Source organism: Euphorbia lathyris, chromosome 2 (assembly GCF_963576675.1).
Source record: "Euphorbia lathyris chromosome 2, ddEupLath1.1, whole genome shotgun sequence".
Classification (NCBI taxonomy): Eukaryota; Viridiplantae; Streptophyta; class Magnoliopsida; order Malpighiales; family Euphorbiaceae; genus Euphorbia; species Euphorbia lathyris.
In genome coordinates, this window is record NC_088911.1 from 36,542,675 (window position 1) to 36,565,562 (window position 22,888).

The 22,888-nt window shown below is 37.7% G+C and overlaps 1 protein-coding gene across 4 annotated transcripts; it reads left to right on the top strand.

Moving 5' to 3' along the window:
- Nucleotides 1-18,896: 18,896 nt before the first annotated feature.
- On the top strand, nt 18,897-22,563 carry LOC136217787 (uncharacterized). Of its 4 annotated transcripts, none has more exons than XM_066004438.1 (11): nt 18,897-19,016; nt 19,595-19,672; nt 19,789-20,166; nt 20,255-20,338; nt 20,443-20,763; nt 20,876-21,005; nt 21,099-21,261; nt 21,406-21,534; nt 21,727-21,921; nt 22,010-22,132; nt 22,218-22,563. In XM_066004438.1, exons 3-11 carry the CDS (start codon nt 19,884-19,886, stop codon nt 22,326-22,328), a joined length of 1,539 nt encoding a protein of 512 aa, XP_065860510.1. In that variant the 5' UTR covers nt 18,897-19,016; nt 19,595-19,672; nt 19,789-19,883; the 3' UTR covers nt 22,329-22,563. The 4 variants fall into 4 exon arrangements, with proteins under 4 accessions (XP_065860510.1, XP_065860513.1, XP_065860512.1 ...); XM_066004441.1 differs by having other exon boundaries at nt 18,964-18,996; XM_066004440.1 differs by lacking the exon at nt 18,897-19,016 and adding an exon at nt 19,061-19,267.
- The last annotated feature ends 325 nt before the right edge of the window (nt 22,564-22,888 follow it).

Below are 22,888 nucleotides of genomic sequence, written 5' to 3' on the forward strand. Positions count from 1 at the left end.
ACACGTCTAGTCATTCGGATCTCAAAAGACAATCCAATGAGTGAGAGCGCACAAAAATTGAAAGCATAAAACCATCTCTCCATGTAATCGATAATGTTATCAAATAAAAGCAATTGGGAAGACCATTAGAAGAAGCAAACTCCTTTCAAGACAACCAATCACCGTAGAACCTCAAATGAAGCAAACTCCTCCCAAGAAAGGTGTTCCTTCCATAGAGTGTCCCCCTTCAAGCATCAAACAAACTCACAGATATTATTAGAAAAGGAAGATGTGTTCAAACCCATAAACGGCGAGGTAAACTAAAGGATGAAAGTGTTATGATGGATGTAGGGAATGATGATCGGATCTCCAAAGTCACAAACACTTGTTCCCTCCTCTACACCCGCATCTTGGAAGAACCAATGCGTGATTGCTTTAAATACCCATCACTCAAAGAATATAATAGGTTGGGAGATCCTATTATGCATATGAATAATTTTTAACGGTCATTGAAAACCACCACGACCATAGTAGGATCTAACATTCATCAAAGCCATCTACGCAAGCGAGGAAAGCTCCTCAAACTCTGAGTTGAGCACCCTATGGAGTAATTAGTCATTGTCAAAAGCCCCATCAAAGACAAGATGATAAAGAGAAAATGAAGCTTTGAAGATAGACACATATTATATGAATGCAAATCGGAGTTCTCATTCCATCACTTGAAAAATATCCTTAACCAAACACATGCAGATGCCTTAATAATCATGATACGTGTGTTTGTTAATAGAAGAAGCTCATTTAACATTATTACTCGAAAGTCATATGAAATGATGCAATTTCACCCACAAAGGATGATATTGATGTTAGAACCACTAGTAGGCATCAATGGTCAACCATCTCAAAAAATGTAAAGCTAAACTTTGAAGTTGAGGATGGCTACCCAAAATGGTATATCGAAGTTGAGGTCCTAATAATTGACACCACACTATGATATAATATTATAGTAGGTCGATCTCTTTTGCCCAACTCCGGTGGAGCCTTATCTACACAGAAATGAATGGTTGTTGCACAAGAAATCAAAAGATAGCAATTGAAAAATATATGGCCTCACTATAGATCAAACCACCAAAGCCTTAGGAGAAAGAGAAAGAAAGGGTTAAATCTATAGGAAAGGTGTGGTGCTCTTAGCTAAAGGGAAACCCGTGAGAATTACAGTAGAAATCCCCATAAGGAACAAGATAGAAATAGGGGACACAGTGTAGTCTAACATATAGGCCTTCTCCTGGACACAATCGGGCATCACATGCATCCCACCAGAAGTTATGACCCACACACTAGACATGGATCTAGAAATAAAACCAATCAAGCAAAAGAAATAAAATAACGAAGTGCAAAGACAAAAGGTGATCAAGGTCGACATCAAAAAGTTAGTGGCTTGCAGTCATATTAGGGAGGTCCACTACCCATAAATAGGTTGCAAATGTTGTGCTGGTAAAAAGGCTAATGAAAAGTAGAGATTATGTGTTGACTTCACTGACCTTAATAAAGCCTACCCAAAGACAGTTGTCCACTTCCTAATATTAACATGTTGGTCGATTTAGTCATCGAATATGCAATTTACTCTATAATGGATGCAACGACGTGATACTTCAAATCCCAATGGCTTTATAAGACAGAGAAAACCAACTTTATCATCATGAGGGGACACACAGTTATAAAGTTATGTCGTTCAACCTTAAAAATATTATAGCCACATACAATAGTCTTGCGAATCTTCAAAGATTTCATTAGGGAAAAGATTAAAAATATATGTGGACGATATGATTATCAAAAGCAAGGCAGTAGATCAACATGTGAAAAATCTCGAAACAGTATTAAAAATGCTTTGAGATAATGAATTAAAACTTAACCATGAAAAATGTACTTTTATACTCTAAAAAATTCATTGATTTTATAATCTCATTGAGGGGCATCAAAATTAATATAGACAAAATACATGACATTATGGATGTCGCTCCCCTACGAACCAGAGATGATGTCTATAAGCTGAATGAAAAAATAAGCACCCTTGAATGTTTCATCTCCTATTTAGCCAAATGATGAATACTCGTCTACAAAATCCTTAAATGCGCCAAAATTTTTTGTTTGGCCGAAGAATGCTAGAGCTCATTCCAGTTCTCAAGAAAATATTAGCTTCCCACATTGCTTAGTCACCCCGTGCGGGGTGAGATGCTATATTGTATGTCATCGTAGCAATGGAATCTGTAGGTATGGTTCTAAGGGTGCAGAGCAATTTTCAGTATATTGTGCTACCCGAATGTTTTAAGACGTAAAGACTAGATACTCGAAAAGCTAACCTTTGGTGTAGTAATCACTTCATAGAAATCATGACATTACTTTTCAATCCATTCCATGGTGGTTCGTAGAGAACACCTCTGTGCAAAGTACTTCAAAGACCAGAAACATTAGGGAGATTAACAGAATGAGCATTGTGCCTACCCGAATTTGACAATCATTTCAAACTAATGAAAACCCTCAAAGCTCAGGCACTAACAAATTTTCTCATAGAGATCCCATAAATCAAACCCAACAATGTGTCTATTCTAGAGATCTAAAAGGTTTTTATCAATGGAAGCTCTAATAGAGATGGCGCTGACATTGATGTCTTCATCAAAGGACCAAACAATATAGTTCTAAGGTATATAGCTACACGCAACTTTCCTACGTCAAATAATGTGGCTGAGTATAAGGTCATGCTCCCAGGGATCCAAATACTTAATTTCATCAAGCTGGACCAACAATGGTCATGAACGACTCTAAGCTCGTTGTCATCCAACTCTCTAATAACTACAAAACTAAAGAAACCACAATGAATTAATAGTTGGCTTTGGTTGAAAAACGCATTACCACAAGCCAACAAGAAGGAAGAAGCTCGAGATAAAGTGCATCCCTCAAGAAGAAAATGCAGAGAGATACCATCTGAAAAAAACATTTGGGATACAACCACTCAAAATTACCCTAGTTCACTCCAACCCAAAACCATATGGGCTTGAAGCCTTGACTCATCATTGGAGAGAATTTTCATCCTCTTATACGTCCCAACCCTTTAGTAATAGAATCGCCAGGCACCTTTTTTGTGGGGTGGAAAAAGGATTGAAACACCACCCCCGATAATTATAGACCCAAGTCTTCACAAATCTTGATGCAAGCCATTATTTGTAGCCAATAACTTGAGGATATTTGGCTACGACATATATTAAATTCTCGACACATCTCAACAACGGCTCGAGGTAAGAGAAATATCATCCCCTACTCTATGTAAAGTTCAAATATAACTAAAAACTCACACTTGCTGGTATGAGCATGTTACTTCACTAACAGCAAGAAGAACTTTATATTTTGAAGCCCTATGGACATATCCCATAAACCTAGTACCTCCTTAATTATCAGAAAAGGTTGATCCTAAATCTTGGAGTTTATCTGTCGATTTATAGCCGTCTTCGATGTCTTCACTCCAACATCTATGTTAGAGATATCTAGACAATTGATGCGAGTGAAAAGAGCAGACTTTTGAAGACAAGCATTCATGGAAAAGAGCCTTAAAGTACCAGTTTTCAATCAATAATGGAAGAAACAGCCAGAAATTACAGTTCAAGCAGGAATCTTCAAGAACAGCCTCTCGGTAGAATAGAACAGCATAAACAGCAGCATTTATCGGGTCAGTTGGAAGGAAACGGATAATAGCGCGGGTCGAGCAAGTCACAAGAGAGAGAAAGGGAGAAGGACGTGGAAAGTAAGACAGCTCTCCATCTCGCGCCAAGTGTATGAAGATCATTTAGTTGTCCTTGTTTTGTACCTTTTTGTGACTCTTTGCCCTTGTAATTAGGGTTGATGTAAGAGTATAAATAGGAAGAATGTTTTAGGGAGAGGATCTCTCGGCATTAGCGCCACCCTTAGCTTTTAATTTCTCTATTTTTTATTTTAAACGATGATGCTTTTGGGAAGCTGTTCACTCATAGTAATGGGTGAGTAGTTCTTCAGCAGGCCTGGCCAGCCATTTAAACGGCGACTGTAAGTATCCTTAACTAAATAAATGAAGTGTTTTATCCATGATTGAGTGTTATTAACTTGCTTTAAGAATAGATTATGATCGAATCTATTTGGTAGTTATTGAGGATGACATGAGAGTGCTCCGATATGATGGAAATAGTTAATCGGCATATGTTGTGGTGGACGGATACGAAAACCACCATATATTGGGGTTTCTTTACGAATGTTCCCCTAGGCCTAATGCTTGTTTTTGAGTTAGCACAAGGATACTTGGTTAATATCATCTACTTAGGAACTTTGGAAATGGGATACCTGACCTTAATGACCAATGAGGGAAAGACCCAACTCAGGAATATTGATTCACTTCTTCATATAAAAAGGATAGGCACAGTTGTTCGTTAGGCGCATGGTTAGGCCTATGTTTGTTTATTTTGATTGCACACTTTACTTGCCTGTTTGACATTTGTTTATGTTAAAGTCACTATCATTAACACTCTTCAGAATTTGCATCTAACACTTAAGGTAACTTATTCTTCCTGTTTAAGTTCAATCCCTGTGGAATACGACACTTGGTCTTGCCACACTACACACGACCTAGTACACTTGCTAGCGTCCCTATTCCAAACACCAAGTTTTTGGCGCCATTGCCGGGGATTGTTTAAACTGAAATATCGAAGAATTTGTATGCTTATTTCGTTACCTGATAACCACCTGTTTGTCCAGTTTGTGCATTTTGATTGTTAGTTTTGTATGCGAAGAGCAGGTGTTCCTATCCTTCCTATAGACATTGAGATAGAAAGAACGTATAGAAGAAGGAGAAGACTGTTCAGACAAGCTCGACGCAACTGAATGAACTGCGAAGTTGAGATGCCTGACCTAGGACACGGTGAGAACCATGAGGAAGGTCATGGTGAAAACGAAAATAACAACAATAATGTCAACCTGAGGTTGAGGATGAAGGATTACTCCAGACCATCCACCGAAGGGCATTCGTCATGCATTGTCATACCAAACGATGGAAATCGCATGTTCGAAGTGAAAGCCCCAATGATTCAGATGTTACAAACAGCTGTGCAGTTTGGGGGATACCTAAATGAAGACCCAAATGCCTATATTCAAGATTTCATCACAATGTGCAACACTTTTCGATCCCATAGGAATGACGATGATGAGGTCATGCGGCTCAAGCTGTTTCCCTTCTCTTTGAAAGACAAGGCAAAGAACTGGTTGAAGAACTTACAAAATCATGGCATACCCATGTGGATGCAGGTGCAAAATTTTTATAATGGAGTGATCAATGCCTACAAGATACAAATTGAATCAGTTGCCAATGGAAATCCGGAGGAACTGGAACCTCAAGCCTTGTACGAATTAATAGAGAGAGTGGTCAACACTAGTTACAACTGGCATTCGGTAAGAGCCGACAGCAAGAGAATCACGAATACCGCAAATAGCGAGGCGATCAGCAAATTGTCTTCACAAATGGAACAGCTGGTCAAAACAATGGGAAAGATGCAGCAATGAACACGCAACCCTCTGCTCCGATGGAAACCTTATCACCTGATGGCTGTGATTTCTGCAGTGGGCCTCATCGACCAATAGATTGTCCCGGAACTAAACCAGGAGCATCAATGCAAGAACAGTGTGATTTTATTGCTCCCCAACCACCGAACCCCTATTCGAACACATATAATCCAGGGTGGAGAAGTCACCCGAATTTTTCTTGGCAAGATAATCAGAGGCAACCAGCGATGCAGCAGCCTTATAGACAAGAGAATTTACGGGCAGCATATCCGCCACAACAAAGCAATTCATCTAGTCAACAATATCAACGCCAATCAAACACTCCACAAGAAGGAAAGCCTGATTTAAAATCCATGATGATGCAATTCATAAAGTAGACACAATCATCTATCAAGAATCTTGAGACTCAAATGCAACAATTTGCTACAGCCATAGCTTCAAAAGAAAAAAGGCGCACTTCCAAGCAACACAGTAACCAATCCAAAAGAATGAGTCAATGCCATTATCCTGAGGGGAGGAAAGGAAGTACCGGACCACACTGTGAAACCTACTACCAAAGGAGCAAGCTCTAATGATCAACCACCTGTTTCCCAACACAGGAAAGATAAACAGTTGATGGAACATGAACCAGGTGCACCCCAATATGAACCAAAGGTTCCGTACCCTGAAAGGCTGAAGCAGTAGAATTGTGAGAAGAGACATAAGAGCTTCCTTGACCAATTGACGAAGCTGCACATCAACATACCATTTATCGAAGCTTTATCTGAAATGCCCATGTATGTCAAATTCCTAAAGGATTTGCTGACCAACAAAAAGAAACTGGAAAGCGTAGCCATGGTACAATTGAACAGGGACAGCTCATCCATCTTGCAAGCCAAACAACAAATTCCAAAGAAGCTCAAAGATCCAGGGAGTTTTTCTATACCTTGTTCGATAGGAACACTTACCATCCAAAATGCTTTATGTGATTTAGGATCCAACATTAACCTTATGCCATATTCAATATACATGCAATTAGGCCTAGGATAACCAAGACCAACTAAGGTCACGGTTCAACTAGCAGATCGATCAATTCGATACCCCAAGGGTATAATTGAAGATGTTTTGGTTAAGGTTGGCAACTTCATTTTACCTGTTGATTTTATCATAATGGATATTGCTGAGGATCTGGAAGTCCCAATAATTTTGGGACGACCCTTTCTAGCAACTGGCAGAGCTGTTATTGACGTGCATAAGGGGCATCTCATTCTGAAAATAAATAATGAAGAAGTAGTGTTTTAAATGCATGAAGCTATTCACCATGCACCAACATCTGACGACTCATGCTATTTCATGGATACAAAGGATGATAATTTTTTCTTGCAGGAACAAATCGATGCGCAGAAGCGTAAAAAAGAGGAACAGTTGTTTGACTCCGAACCAAAAGAAAAAACCAACGATGAAGAAAAGCAAGATACCCCCCCTGAGATAGGCATCGACAAGGGAAACAAAGAAGAACACCCTGAACTGAAACAACTGCCCGATCATCTGGAATACGCATTCTTGGATCCACCAAACAGTAGACCAGTAATTATCTCGGCAACATTAACAAAAGATCAGAAGGAACAATTGCTCACCATCTTAAGAAGGCATAAGAAGGCTCTAGCATGGAAAATAGAAGATATAAAGGGGATCAGCCCAACCATCTGTATGCATAAGATCTTGATGGAAGAGAATCATCGACCAACTGTACAACCGCAAAGGAGACTCAATCCACATATGCAGGAATCATTTATTCTATTTCAAATAGTGTGTGGACCAGTCCTGTTTAAGTTGTTCCCAAGAAAGGGGGAACCACCGTGGTCATAAATGATAAGGACGAACTCATCCCCACCAGAACAATCATAGGATGGCGAGTGTGCATTGATTATAGGAAGCTCAATGAAGCAACAAGAAAGGATCACTTCCCCTTGCCTTTCATCGATAAGATGCTAGAAAGACTGGCTGGTTATCAATTCTATTGTTTCTTGGATGGGTATTCAGGGTACAACCAGATTCACATTTGTACCAAAGACCAAGAAAAGACCACGTTTACTTGTCCATATGGGACTTTTGCGTATAAACTCATGCCATTCGGATTGTGCAACGCTCCAGCAACATTTCAGAGGTGTATGATGGCCATATTCCATGATATGATCGAAAAGACTGTGGAAATATTCATGGATGATTTTTCTGTCTACGGAGCATCATTCGACGCCTGTTTGAAAAATCTGGAAGCTGTTCTAAAAAGGTGCACAGAGACACAGTTGGTCTTAAATTGGGAGAAATGCCATTTCATGGTAACAGGAGGCATTGTACTCGGACATAAAATATCGAGCAATGGGCTGGAAGTCGACCAAGCTAAAGTGGAAATAATCAAGAAACTACCTGCGCCCAAAACAGTCAAGGATATTCGAAGCTTCTTGGGACACGCTGGTTTCTACAGACGATTCATCAAGGACTTTTCGAAAATTGCACAGCCACTCTCCGCATTGTTACACAAAGAAGCTGATTTCAATTTCACCGACGAGTGCAACCAGGCATTCGAACATATCAAAAATCTGCTGACACATGCACCTATACTCACTGCACCAGACTGGGACGCACCATTCGAACTCATGTGCGATGCTAGTGATCTCAGTGTAGGGGCTGTTCTTGGACAACGAATTCACAAGCAGTTTAAGCCCATACACTATGCCAGCAAAACTCTGAATGAAGCTCAACAGAATTACACGACCACAGAAAAAGAGTTGCTGGCCGTAGTCTATGCATTCGATAAATTTCGCCCATATCTTGTGCTCTCCAGAGTAACTGTAAAAACACTGACCATTCTGCATTGAAATACCTGTTTGTCAAGAAGGACGCTAAACCAAGACTAATACGATGGCTGCTCCTCTTACAAGAGTTCGACTTAGAGATCAAGGATAAAAAGGGATCGGAAAACCTAGCAGCTGATCACTTATCCAGAATCCAAGCCACCACTGAAATCGAACAACCAGACATTCTCGACCAGTTCCCTAACGAGCAACTGTTTGCAATTTCCACGATTCCCTGGTTTGCTGATATCGCAAATTTCTTGGCTTGCAAAATAAAGCCCTTTCGATACTCCACTAATAAAAAACGAAAGTTTTATTCTGATCTAAAATATTATATTTGGGAGGAACCTTATTTGTTTAAATTATGTGCAGACCAGCTCATGTGAAGATGCGTAGCCAAAGAAGAAGGAATGGAAATCTTGCAAGAATGCCACGCCGCAGAATCAGGTGGCCACTTTGGGGCTAACCGAACAGCTGCAAAAGTGTTTCAAGCAGGTTTCTTCTGGCCCACCATATACAAGGATGCGCAACAGTATATTCAATGTTGTGATGACTGTCAACGAACAGGCAATATCTCTGCCCGAAACGCCATGCCTTTGAACAACATTGTTGTTTGCGAGATCTTTGATGTATAGGGCATCGACTTCATGGGACCGTTTCCTATATCTTTTGGAAATCAATATATCCTGGTCGCTGTAGATTATGTGAGTAAGTGGGTGGAGGCCTGTGCATGTCCCTCGAATGATGCCAAGGTAGTACTAAATTTTTTGAAACAACTGTTTACAAGATTCGGAGTACCAAGGGCAATTATGAGCGATCAAGGTACTCACTTTTGTAACAAAGTATTTGAGAAACTACTTCAGAAATATGGCGTCACGCATCGTATCGCCACACCATACCACCCTCAAACGAGTGGTCAAGTGGAATTATCCAACAAAGAGCTTAAGCGAATTTTAGAGAAAACAGTTAATTCTTCAAGAAAAGACTGGTCTCTAAAACTCGACAATGCACTGTGGGCATACCGAACAGCCTATAAAACACCTATAGGAATGTCTCCTTTCCGTCTCCTGTTCGGAAAAGCATGCCACCTCCCTGTTGAATTAGAACATAGAGCATACTGGGCACTAACATTTCTAAATTTTGATGACCAGGATGTCAAGCTAAATAGGTGCGCCCAGTTAAATGAAATGGATGAATTCCGCTTATTCGCCTACGAGAATGCCATCAAATACAAGGAAAAGACCAAACTGTGGCATGATTCGTGTATTTAGTCCAAAAACTTTAAAGAAGGTGATCCTGTACTCCTGTATAACTCACGCATATGCCTGTTCCCTGGTAAACTTCGCTCACGGTGGTCTGGCCCATTCACGGTGTACCGAATCTTCCCTCATGGGGCAATCGAAATTCAGAACACCAAGGGAGACATATTCAAAGTTAATGGGCAATGTCTGAAACCTTATTTGGCCCATGAACCCCCTGGTACTGTGGGCACAACCCACCGCTTAATCAACCCACAATGATTCCAAAGTTGGGGGTCAATAAATTTCAATTTTTTCTTTTTCTGCTTTTAGATTTGCAATTTAATCATTTTTATTTTTATTTACTACGTTCACTTTTATTTACTCAGTTTATTTTATTTAACTTCCTCATTTTTCCTATGATAGTTTCTTTTGGGTGTCAAAGTGCATAGAAACGTACAAACAATCATTTCTCTCACCACTTACGAGACACTCACCGCCTCTGCCGTCTTGTCCTTTAATGCCACATTGTCAGACGGCAGACCTACAACTACAACAGTCACAAGAATTGATGTGGTTACCCCCTTTCCCAAACACAGCAAATTCATACCCTATTCTTGCGGTGGAATAAGGGATTTGATTGGTTCAAACGGTTACTCTCATCCCTGACGGTTCAGTTGGCTTCCATCTTGTATAAAGGAGTCACATTTCACTCATCACGCACATTTCTGCATTTCTGAAACCTCCTTTCATCCCTTCACCATGGCAAGAAAGAATACAAGGTCGGCTACTGCGACCAAGAGCAAAGAAAAGAAACCCGATGTGAGCTCTAGCACCCACACATCCCGTGCCATTTCCAAACAACTCCTTACTTTCTCCGATGAAACAGAGCAAAATAACTACGAAACCTTCCAAAATACGGAACTGTGCGCCACAAGGCAAATATACTGGGACAGTTTACGAGAAGTTGGTTTCGATGCGGAGGTCAAGCAAATGATAGCCGATGCCAATCTGGAGAAATTTCTGGCCATTGATGAGTGCACTTATCATGAACTCACAATGGAGTTCATCTCCACATTCTAAAGGGATGCAAAGTACACTGACCCCAACCACCACAAGCGCTACCAATTTCGTCTTATGGGTAACCACATGAACTGCTCCATCAACAAAATGAACATCTTCCTTGGCTTGGTTGACCAAACCACACTCGAAGAGGAACCCTACATTTCGGCCCACCGGGAGATTCCTGAGGAATTTGACGCCGACGCTTTCTGGCATGCCATCACAGGTCATCCCGAGCATAATCCTAGTTCCTCCAAGGCCTCAGGTATCGAGAGCTATTCCTTGAAATATTTACATCGTATTCTGGCTGGCTCACTCTTTGGTAGGGTCCATCAAGCCACGGTTCCATCCGCTGATCTATTTGCCCTGGCATGTTTGCGTGATCAGAAACCATTAAATGTTGGGTACTATTTTGCAGAATATATTGCCTCCCTACAACAAAAGAAGAATGTCGCTGGCCTGTTCTGTGGACCGTTCATCACCACCATTGCTCAGAATTTGGGATTTTTCGATCCTAAAATAACTACATCACTCACCCTTGGTCCAGCAATGGATCCTTTGAACTTGCAGGTAATGAAGCGGATTGAAATATGTTGCGATATCAAAGGGGTTTGGTATCTCTGGCGGGAGGCAGAACACCTGCGGAAAAAGGACAAAGACCAAGCTGGTCCCTCCAAGCGACGCAGATCCGAAGAGGCTGTTCCAGAACCTGTTCATATCACACCTATTCGCTCCATCCCAGAACAATCACCAACAGCTGATGATGAGCAAATCCACCGCATTGCCGCTAGAATGACCATGGAGGCCATCTTTCACAACATGCGTGTTATGGAGCAACGAATCAATACATATGAGCAAGAAATAGAGATTTTACATGCCAGAATAGCTATTCTGGAAGGAAACACCCGGTCTGCAGCCAAACCCCATCAATCAGATGTATCCCAGAAGTCGTAAAAGAGCCCCGTCCAAAATGAACCAGTTGAAACAGGCACCACTGCCTCTGTTCCAAAACCAGCTGCCGAAGAGGAGGCGGAGTCCTCCCAATCCCCTACAGTGTAAATGTGTATCTCTCTTTCTCTCTATCCTTTGTTCGTCCTGCTGCTGCTGTTTTGCTTGTTTCTGTTGGCGTCTGGTTCTTGCCCCATTATTTTCCATTAAGGACAATGTGTTTGTTCAGTTGGGGGTAGGAACCTAGCGTTTTAACACACTGTTAGGCTATTCAATACTGCTTTAACATGCTCATTCATTTTATCCCCACTATGAGTTTTGCCTAGTCATCGCTTCACCTCAGCACCACCCCACAAAAAAAAAGAAAAACAAAGCACAATCACCACAATCACCTTGTGCGCTTCACCCACAACTCAACCATCCATTCTTACATTGGGATGTTTCTACTAAACTTAGCATAGCTGAGTCACCATGCTTTTGTTGTCTTCTTGTGGTGAATTGATGATTTGTTGGTGAGAAGTTTAGGCTGGTCAATTAATTTGTGATATCCCTGATTAGGTCAAGTATTGACTTAAGTACAAACAACCGGCGAGGCTTGTGCCGAAATTATGCATAACTGTATGCAATTATTTTTTGTGAGTGAGCTTTGTATACCTTAGTTAAGTAAGACTTTGCCTCGTCTGCCCTTCAGTTGAAAGAAATGAATCTTGACACATTAGGATGAACATTCAAATTCTCAACACCAAACACCCATAGCCGAGAGCTGGTAACAAAAGAAAAAAGGCCATGTTTCCTCAAAATATATCAAGAGGGACATCATCAAATAGAAAATCTGTCCCTTTTTATCAAAAAAGAGAGAGAAGAAAATAGAAGCAAAACAGGAAAGCCTATCTAAAAATGACCAGCTCTTCAAAAGCTAAATTATCCGCTAAACATAAAACAACTACTCTAACCTTACACCCCAAATCAAACCACCATTCAAACCACCCCTCACCCTTGTAAGGATTCCGAGGTGTCAAGAGTTCTTTTCAAGTATCTGTTGGACTAGGAGGCAGGTCAAAACTTAATCTTTGTGTACATAGCTGTCGAGTGACTTAAACACCCTATAAATAGAGAGCAAACACTGCGAAAGGTGAGAGAAATCCCAGAAGTGCTAAGGAAATAATCGATCTCTTATCAGGGGAGTCATTAATGAGTTGTATCAGCTTAACTTTTCATCATCTGAATTTCATTCATGACTAGATACATTAAATGCATGATCTCAGTTGTTCCTTTGTTATGTAATCTCATCCTGTTCCTCCATTTAATTTTTGATGTGTTGCTTGAGGACAAGCAAAAACTTAAGTTGGGGGTAATTTGATGCGAGTGAAAAGAGCAGACTTTTGAAGATAAGCATTCATGGAAAAGAGCCTTAAAGTACCAGTTTTCAACCAATAATGGAAGAAACAGCCAGAAATTACAGTTCAAGCAGGAATCTTCAAGAACAGCCTCTCGGTAGAACAGAACAGCATAAACAGCAGCATTTATCGGGTCAGTTGGAAGGAAACGGATAATAGCACGGGTCGAGCAAGTCACAGGAGAGAGAAAGGGAGAAAGACGTGGAAAGCAAGACAGCTCTCCATCTCGCGCCAAGTGTATGAAGATCATTTAGTTGTCCTTGTTTTGTACCTTTTTGTGACTCTTTGCCCTTGTAATTAGGGTTGATGTAAGAGTATAAATAGGAAGAATGTTTTAGGGAGAGGTTCTCTCGGCATTAGCGCCACCCTTAGCTTTTAATTTCTCTGTTTTTTATTTTAAACGATGATGCTTTTGGGAAGAAGCTGTTCACTCATAGTAATGGGTGAGTAGTTCTTCAGCAGGCCTAGCCAGCCATTTAAACGGCGACTGTAAGTATCCTTAACTAAATGAATGAAGTGTTTTATCCATGATTGAGTGTTATTAACTTGCTTTAAGAATAGATTATGATCGAATCTATTTGATAGTTATTGAGGATGACACGAGAGTGCTCCGATATGATGGAAATAGTTAATCGGCATATGTTGTGGTGGACGGATATGAAAACCACCACATATTGGGGTTTCTTTACGAATGTTCCCCTAGGCCTAATGCTTGTTTTTGAGTTAGCACAAGGATACTTGGTTAATATCATCTACTTAGGAACTTTGGAAATGGGATACCTGACCTTAGTGACCAATGAGGGAAAGACCCAACTCAGGAATATTGATTCACTTCTTCATATAAAAAGGATAGGCACAGTTGTTCGTTAGGCGCATGGTTAGGCCTGTGTTTGTTTATTTTGATTGCACACTTTACTTGCCTGTTTGACATTTGTTTATGTTAAAGTCACTATCATTAACACTCTTCAGAATTTGCATCTAACACTTAAGGTAACTTATTCTTCCTGTTTAAGTTCAATCCCTGTGGAATACGATACTTGGTCTTGCCACACTACACACGACCTAGTACACTTGCTAGCGTCCCTATTCCAAACACCAACAATCAAGCTTTTCAAGTGGGTTAGATGGTTGAGGATCGATGGCATTTTTTTCGACACAAAGGCTCCATAGCAAAATTGGATAAAAGAGAGAGAAGAAAATCAGTTGCTCTTAATAGAAGAATGAAGAAACACATAACTCTTATAAACAAAGGGATAATTGCAAGAGCAAACACCAAAGTATAAGAAAAATATGTATATCCTCCACCTCTTTTTATAGAGAACTGGACAAGGGAATATGAACTGCCCATTCGTCTCATTATTGGAGAACACGATGATCGACAAATCTCTCATTTGAAACCCATAAAAATCTGAGAAATAAATCTCTCGCCTCGCGTAGCTCTGATCCCCAATGGGATTAGGGATATGCAACGACTAACTGCCTAAATTGTAGTTTGATCTGATTACCCACTATCTTAACATGTGTCACACCTAGCCATAAATCACACCAAACCTCATTGCCTTCTCTCAATTCATTATGACCAATCACTACTCTAAACATCGTGGCCCACACACAACTTGCAAAACGTCTCATCACATTGGTTTTGAAGCTGAAGCACTCGCAATGACACAGTTTCAGACCTTTCGATCCCCCAAAAGCCCCCAAGAAAAACCTTTGGTCCTTCGATCCATGTCAAAAGGAAGCTCGGTTAAATAAGTCAGGTAGGGAGAGGGGAGGATAGCCATTTAATAATAAAGAAATAACCAACTATGCCATGTAGACTAATGACACACCTCACCCAAAAGTAATCCTTCTGTTTTATTTGAGCATTACTTACACACGTAAAATCCATGTAGTCGCATTTGACAAGGGACCCCCACTTCACTCCTACACGTGTCCAGAATGTCAACTAAGACAATGAAACTAACTCTTCCATAAATGCTCTAAATACTACAAATAGAAGCGGTATGATGCAGCCAAGATACCCACCTCACATCTAAAAATTCTATTTTCACTATTCTATTTATCATTTAAAAGAATCTCTGCTAACTTAGACATTAGAGTGCTAACACCGATTTTCATCCCTCCTTTTATCTTTTATCTTTTCTTTTTCTTATTGCAAGCTTCACCTACACAAACCACAAACCACATGGAGATCCTCCTCATTTTTTATCCACGTCAATTTAGATCTAGAATTACATTCTTGTTAAGAAAAAGAAAGAATTACTATAATCTCTATTTTGATGTTCAAGGTTAACCGTCCTATTAAACAGGATAGAAGATGAATATATGCAATTATGAATTTATAGTTTATCAAGAGTGCAGGGTCTAAAATTAAAAAAATGAAGAGTTAAATGTGCAAAAATTGAAAAAATAATAATAATGTGTGTACTATGTATTAATAAAAAAAATGTAGAGTCGTTTTCTGGTGTGGTAGCATATGAGCTGGTTATGTTTGGAAAGTCATTGGCAGAAAGCAGCACACGAGTGGGTTCTTCTCTTACATACCCAGACATTATATTAATTATTAGGTGTCTTCTTCATATAATGATAATATACAACTTGATATAATTTTATGAATTCATTAAACATTTAATTTAATTTTTAAAGATGAAGCTGTTTTCTTTTAGTTAAAGATTATTAATATGAATAATTGCTGTTTCTTTATATGCCCCTCAAATTTGTTTTTAAATGGTGCGCAATGCACTTATATTAAACAAAGGAAGATTACATTAAAAAGAAAGAAAAACTCCACCTCACCCCACCCCATCCATGTGATTCGAATCCATGACCTCTACAGTCATAAGTAAGCTCTCAAATTTGTTCTTACTTTTACTATGGTTCATGGATATTGTAATTTCTGAATTTGCATTTTACTAAATATAATGATCTGATTATCAAGTCAAAATAACTGATGACAATTTTAAAATTAAAAAAGAAAATCAAGAATAAAAGTCGTTTAGAATTACAATTTTCATGTAACCACTATTTTTATTTTCTAATATTATTTTTAGCAGTCTTGATCACATGCACCTTAATGAGCACGTAGAATTTGCTCATTTACTGTTAGATCTAGGCTTATTAGAATCCTAAAGTAGAGATTCAAAGCATCCTGAGATTTAGATTTAATAAGCCTATATCTAATGGTGAATGAGCAAATTCACTTACTCATTAAGGTGAATGTGAAAATTCCTGTATTTTTAGAGTTTTTTCTCTTTAAACAGTTAATTTCTATCTCATAATTAAACAACATCTAAATTACTTCAAAACTAAAATATTCAAGAATTAAAATTATCTAAAATGCCATTTCCACCACTCTACGATGGAGGGTTGTATTTTACTTTGTCAAAAACAAAGTAAGTATAGAAGACACCTTCATTGAAATATTCATCTTGATCAGTGCTAAAAATAACCATTATTTTAATAAAATGTAAAATTCTAAGTCAAAATAAAATTAAAAGGCCATAAATGCAATTTATCTTAACTCTCCCCTTGTTTGCTCCTTGTTCAGACCGTTTATTTCTATGCCACTTATTTCGAACCAGATTGTTATAAAATTATAATAAGTCGGTCTAACACCATGTATAAATCGTCATTTTTAATCTAAATCCAACATATTGGGTTTCACGGTTTTAAAATGCATCTATATATATTAGTCATCCACTTTTTATTAATAACAATGACTCTGTCTCTCCATTTCCGATATATGATTTAGTTCATTTCTGCCCATATTATCATCCCTTAGGGGCTCCTTTCACATGCCTTCTATCCATAACAGATATTAATATGAAAGTTATTATTGAGCATTAACTAATAGTTTAAGCTTTTAATTCAATTGATTCTTTGATATAGTATTAGGCCTTTTTCACAAAGTGATCAAAGGTTCAAATTCTGACAATCTCATTTATTAATTTAATTTCAACACATGGTAAGATGAGTTTATGTTGTATACACTTCAAGCCCAATGTGCATTCATACGGAGGGATGTATCATATATTAATTGAAAGGTATTAGTGAGATTTGATAGCCTAAGGAATATTTCTAGAAAACATCCCTTACACGTGGATAAATCTCACCCTTCGGATTAGGTAGACTCACAAGAATAGTCCTATATGAAGTAAGAAATATTCCCTAAAGGTGTGAATGGTACCTTCCGACCACGTGGATGAACGAATACAACTGTTCACGAACAGACATAACTGTTCACGAAAGAACATGATTGTTCACGAACAGACCCGTCTATTCACGAACGAACACGATTATTCATGAAGGGATGTGTTTGGAATGTCTTAGAGATAATTTTTGTAATTTTATTAAAAATACACTAAATATTTCAGACAAAATTAATATTTGGAATGTCTGAAGTAGTGTTCTAAAAATCGGCCAAGGCGGCGCCTAGGCGGGGATTTTTAGAACACCGTCCCGATTTTCACTAATCGGGCGGTATAAATCGGTTGACCGATTTTTGACCGCCTAGGCGGTCTCAGGCAGTCCCAGGCGGGTCTAGGCGGTCCCAGGCGGCTTCCAAGCGGCTCCCAGGCGGCCTTTTTAAAAAAATTGATCCTTAAATTTTATGTCAATTTTTTTAATTTTAAAAAAAATATTAAATAACAAAAAAAAAAAACTTAAAATATTAAATTTATTTTTAAGAATATTAAATTTATTTTATTTTGACATATTTTGTTATAAATATTATTTTATTGATCTATTTGTTATTTTTTTAAGGACATTAATATAAATAATATTAAAATATGTATGTTTTTCTATCCTAAATATTTTATATTATTATCTTTACGTAGTATAATTCATATATTAATGGTATTTATATAATACTTTATTTAATAAAAAATAAATAAATATAAAAAATACAAATCCGATTAATCGCCGATTAATCAGTAAGGGCTCTCTCCGTCCGACTAGCGCCTAGCGTCTTTTACAACCTTGGTCTGAAGTGACAGTTAAATACCAGTCGATCCAATTTTTTCTTATATATATCCTAATAGAATAAAAAAATTAGATTTTTTTAATAAAATCAAAATACACAAAATAATAATTCTATAATTTATATATTTAATCACGATTCATAATAATTTATTAAAATAAAAAATTAATTTCCCTCAAGCGACACCGAGTCAAGGTCAATTGCAATTCAATTAAAATAAAATTTTTAAGAAATATTTATAATAAATATATATATATATATATATATAATATTGATTTGTTTAATATAATAAATATTTTATATATAAAAATAATTGGGTTTTTGTTAATAATTATTTTTAACCATGATTAAAAGCAACCTCTTGAGGGGAATGAGATATATGTGTAATAATTTACATGAATAACCCTTATTTGGGGATTAGTCCTTATTACTTTTATATTAATTATATCTATTAATTAATTTTTATCAATTTCCAAAATAAAAATACAATTTATTTAATATATTAGATAAAAGTTAATATATATATATATTATGAAATAAATTTTTTTTTTTTTTTTGAGAAAAATGCTTCTAATTTCATTAGATAAAAAATGAAGAAGTCCAACAAACATAATGTAAGGAATAAAACCTCACATGATTACAAATTAAAGCAAATTATGAAATAATTTTTTAAAAAAGACATTTATTGTGGGATAGATGTGGTAACAACTAAATGGATACTAATTCAAAATTTTAAATTTTGAATAATAATAATAAAGAGTGAGATTGTGATTAATATTAGTAGTACCCAAACAAAATTAAGAAGTGATAAATGAGGACACGTGGGAGTGGGAGGAAGCGGGACTCCAATCCAAACATTAATTAAGAAGTGATTATATTTGCCCGCGAAATCTCTGGCGACGAAACCTGAAATAACAGAAAACACAACTTCTCCTAATTCAGACAGATCCAAATCACCATTGCTACCGGATCCGTTCTAATCGGTATCCCGAATTTGGGCAATGTACTAATTTATTCAATTTTTATATACGATTCAATCTAATTTCCTTCTCCTTCTTCTTCTTTTAATTTCTGTATCAAATACATTTTGGGGGTTGGCTGTGGAATTGCCTATGCGTGTGAGATATACGGCTGCTATCGGTGGTTGTTTGTCTCACTAATTCATAGGAAACAAAATCAAATGGGGAGATTCCGTCTTTTCTGACTTGGCTTTTGCTTTCTTTCTGCCGGAATTTCCCCTTTTTTTCTTTTCAGGTTCTGCATTTCTCTAAAGTTGCTTGCTTTTTCCCCTTTTTTAACTTGTTCCTTATGATGGTGACTTCTTATGATGTCTTTGTCTTTTGCTATCATACTTATATATATGATGTGACTTTCACTCCTTGCAATTATTTGTTACTCCTTTTGTTCTATTTTAATGAAAATATCATTTGCTCTTCCTGATTTTGATTTTGATTTCCTCTTTTTCTGTTATAAACCCAATTCCCCAAATCATACTTTTGCTGCATATGTTGTTGCTCAGATTATTCTTCTTTTGCCAAGTTTGAATTACTGAAATTAGATGATTTGTCTTTACTTGGGCAGCTGCCTTTTCGACCAGAAGATAGCCGAGAGTGAGAAAGAGGGGAAACATCATTTTCATATTGTATATTGATCCCATAGGTATGTATTTCACAAATTTCAGATTTTGATTTATGACTCTTTCAATCTTATGATCAAAATGCATTCTCTGCACAACTTGTAGTCTTCTAATGTCTTGAATTTTGCACATTTTGCAGATTTTTTCTTGTTTTGAATTTGTGTTCTTGGTGCCTCGTTTTCGGAATAGATATTCATTACTTTGGGGTTTGTAGAAGGCGATAATCTTTTCAAAATGGGAGGGTGTGTGTCGACAAACAATAATCCTAAAAGGACCAGACCACATAGAAGAAGGTTTAAAAAATCTTCAAAAAGTTGTGGAAAGATTTCCAGTTCAATGGGTGATGTACCTATTACGCGGTTTAGTAATGCTGGGATAGGAGATTTCGCTCTTAGCGAGTTTGTTCATCTTGATTTCGAGAAGGGTGCAGCAACTACCTGCCGAAGATCTGAAGCTTCTAACAAGAATTTCCATCTCACTCAGCTGCAATGGAACCATAGCCAGATTGCTGCAAATGGTATGTTTTGTTCCTCTTTCTTAATGCAAGTTTCCTTCCTCGGATTAGTTGAGAATTTTGAAGAATTCAATTCAATCAATGAATGCAGGAATATGCCAAGAGGAAGTATGGTTCGATTCTGTTAGCATTATCGATTCAGATTCAGATGATGATTTCAGTAGTGTGCACGGAGGTATTAACTCATAGATCCATCACAAATATGTGATATAAATTGGAATTGACTTGTATCTTTGAAAGGTATTTAATGCTTGTAATGTTTCTTCTTTGGTTTGCTAGATGGTTTTCCTTCTGTTTGTTCTGCACTTGGACAAAAACCAAACGCTCAGATGCTTCAGTTCGGAAGTGCACGCTTTCTTGACGGGTCAAAGTATGAGGGATTCTATGAAAGTTACTTGAAACTAGATGGTGGAGTTCCAAAAGGGGATGAAGTTTCTTGTATGACTGCTAAGAAAGTAGTAGATGATCCTTATGGAAGTTGCAAGGCTCTTAAAGAGTTCACTCATGATTCTGGAGAGAAAGAAAATAGAAGGAAATCGACAGTTATTATGGTCTCTTTGACAAGGAAATCTTGCGATGGAGAGGAAACAGCCCGATTCTGTGAGTACATAAACACTTCTATGGTTTAAACATGAAAAAGAACTACTTGCAGTCTTGTCCGTAAATGATTTGAGTATGAGGATCATTCCTTAATGACCATTAATTGATGCAGCTGAGAGATTGTTATACCGCCCACGTGCGGGATTTCAAATTCCAGTTTGCAAAGAAGAGAAACCTGTTCCCGGATGCTGGTCTGAGGTCCCATCTTCAGTTTTCAAACTCCGCGGAGAGAACTATTTCAGGCATGTTATTGATTATTCTTTCTATCAGAGTCATCTCTGCATATGCTTCGAAATGTTGGCTTGTGTTCTAATTGACTTTCTATGCTTATGCAGAGATAAACAAAAGTGCTCTGCTCCAACTTTCAGTCCATATGTACCAATTGGCGTTGACTTATTTTCCTGCTCGAAAAAGATAAATCACATTGCTCAACACCTTGAACTTCCTAATGTTCAACCACATGATCAAGTGCCTTCACTTCTGATTGTAAACATACAGGTTAGTCTGACCGAACAAGAGAAAATTCGCACTTGTCTTGTGTGAACTTGCTTGTTCTATTGACATAGTTGGAATCTATAATGAAATTAGCTAGGTGCTTATTGGCGGCGTATAATGTATTGATGATGGGTGGCTTTTTTGCAGCTTCCTACTTATCCCGTTGTCATGTTCCAAGGCGAAGCCGATGGAGAAGGCATGAGCCTTGTATTATACTTTAAGCTATCTGAGAATTTCGATAAAGAGGTCTCTCCTCATTTTCTAGAGAGCATTAAGGTACCTTACGATAACGGTTTCTTTACAACTTTTTTCTTGACTATTAATTGCCTAGAATGTAAAGCTATGACCTTTTCCGATGAAACTTCCGAATTGAGGTGTAGAAACCTTCCATCAAAGTTTCCTGAAATTGTCATATTTTCAATGAATTGTAATATTTTCACCAGTTACTTATGTTCTTTTCCATCTCAGAAACTGGTTGAGGATGAAAAGGAGAAGGTTAGAGGCTTTACAAAGGAATCAACAGTTTCTTTCCGTGAAAGGCTAAAGATTCTTGCAGGAGTGGTTAATCCAGAGGACTTGCAGTTAGGTTCAGCAGAAAGAAAGCTTATAAATGCATATAACGACAAGCCAGTTCTGTCACGCCCTCAGCACGAGTTCTATAAGGTAAAGATCATCTACTTTGGCAAGATTTCCAGAATGCTTTTATCAAGGAAATCAGGTGACTAAAAGCCTGAAATTTAATGTAATGCAGGGAGCTAATTACTTCGAGATTGATCTTGATATACATCGGTTCAGCTACATATCTCGAAAAGGACTCGAAGCATTCCGAGATAGAATGAAGAACGGAATAGCTAATGTGGGGTTAACCATCCAGGTATTGATGTAGTTACTAAAAGCTTATGCAGATTGTAGTGCAGCAGTAATTGAATTGAGAATGATACGAATGATGGTTTTTGCAGGCACAAAAACCGGAGGAGCTTCCGGAGCAAGTGCTGTGCAGTGTACGGTTGAACAAGATTGATTTTGTAAATCATGGACAAATCCCAACAATTGTAACTAGGGATGATTGAATTTTGAATAGGCAACATGAGCTATGAGGCATGCCTATACAGCAATTACTTCATCTCAGATTGAGCTAGCTGGTTTTTGTAGACGAAATCAATATTATTCATCACCTGTGCTGAAGATTTAAATGGAAAGAAAATTCATTTTTCCCCCTCTTAACTACATCTTATTTATAAAAAAGAATATAAATTATTTTTCTTATTTCATATGGCAATCTACTGCTACCCCATAATATGATATGATGTTGTAAGTTGTTACTATAGAAGGATATGTTTGTTTGTTACATTATGTGTTCATGTGAATGTCATTATGTATTTGTTAGTTGTAGCGTAATGCCTTTGGAACCTCAAGGGCTGGAAACCCAATATAAACAATATACTTAGCTTATATAGATAAGGTTTTCCCTACAATTAACAATTAAGAAAAAGTATTGGCCCTATTAGTAGCCCTATAGCCGTCACATCAGCCTAAGCATGTTGTACATTTATTATATTGACTTATTCTGTAACACTCCTTCAAACTGAAACATAAATTTTAATCATGCTTAGCTTGCTACACGTATAGA

Excerpts from the sequence above, each read along its gene's own strand:
- LOC136217787 (XM_066004438.1), top strand. The coding sequence starts at position 19,884 with ATGGGAGGGTGTGTGTCGACAAACAATAATCCTAAAAGGACCAGACCA. Across the intron at positions 21,262-21,405 it reads TTCTGATTGTAAACATACAG|CTTCCTACTTATCCCGTTGT; the intron begins GTTAGTCTGACC and ends GCTTTTTTGCAG. Across the intron at positions 22,133-22,217 it reads ATGTGGGGTTAACCATCCAG|GCACAAAAACCGGAGGAGCT; the intron begins GTATTGATGTAG and ends TGGTTTTTGCAG.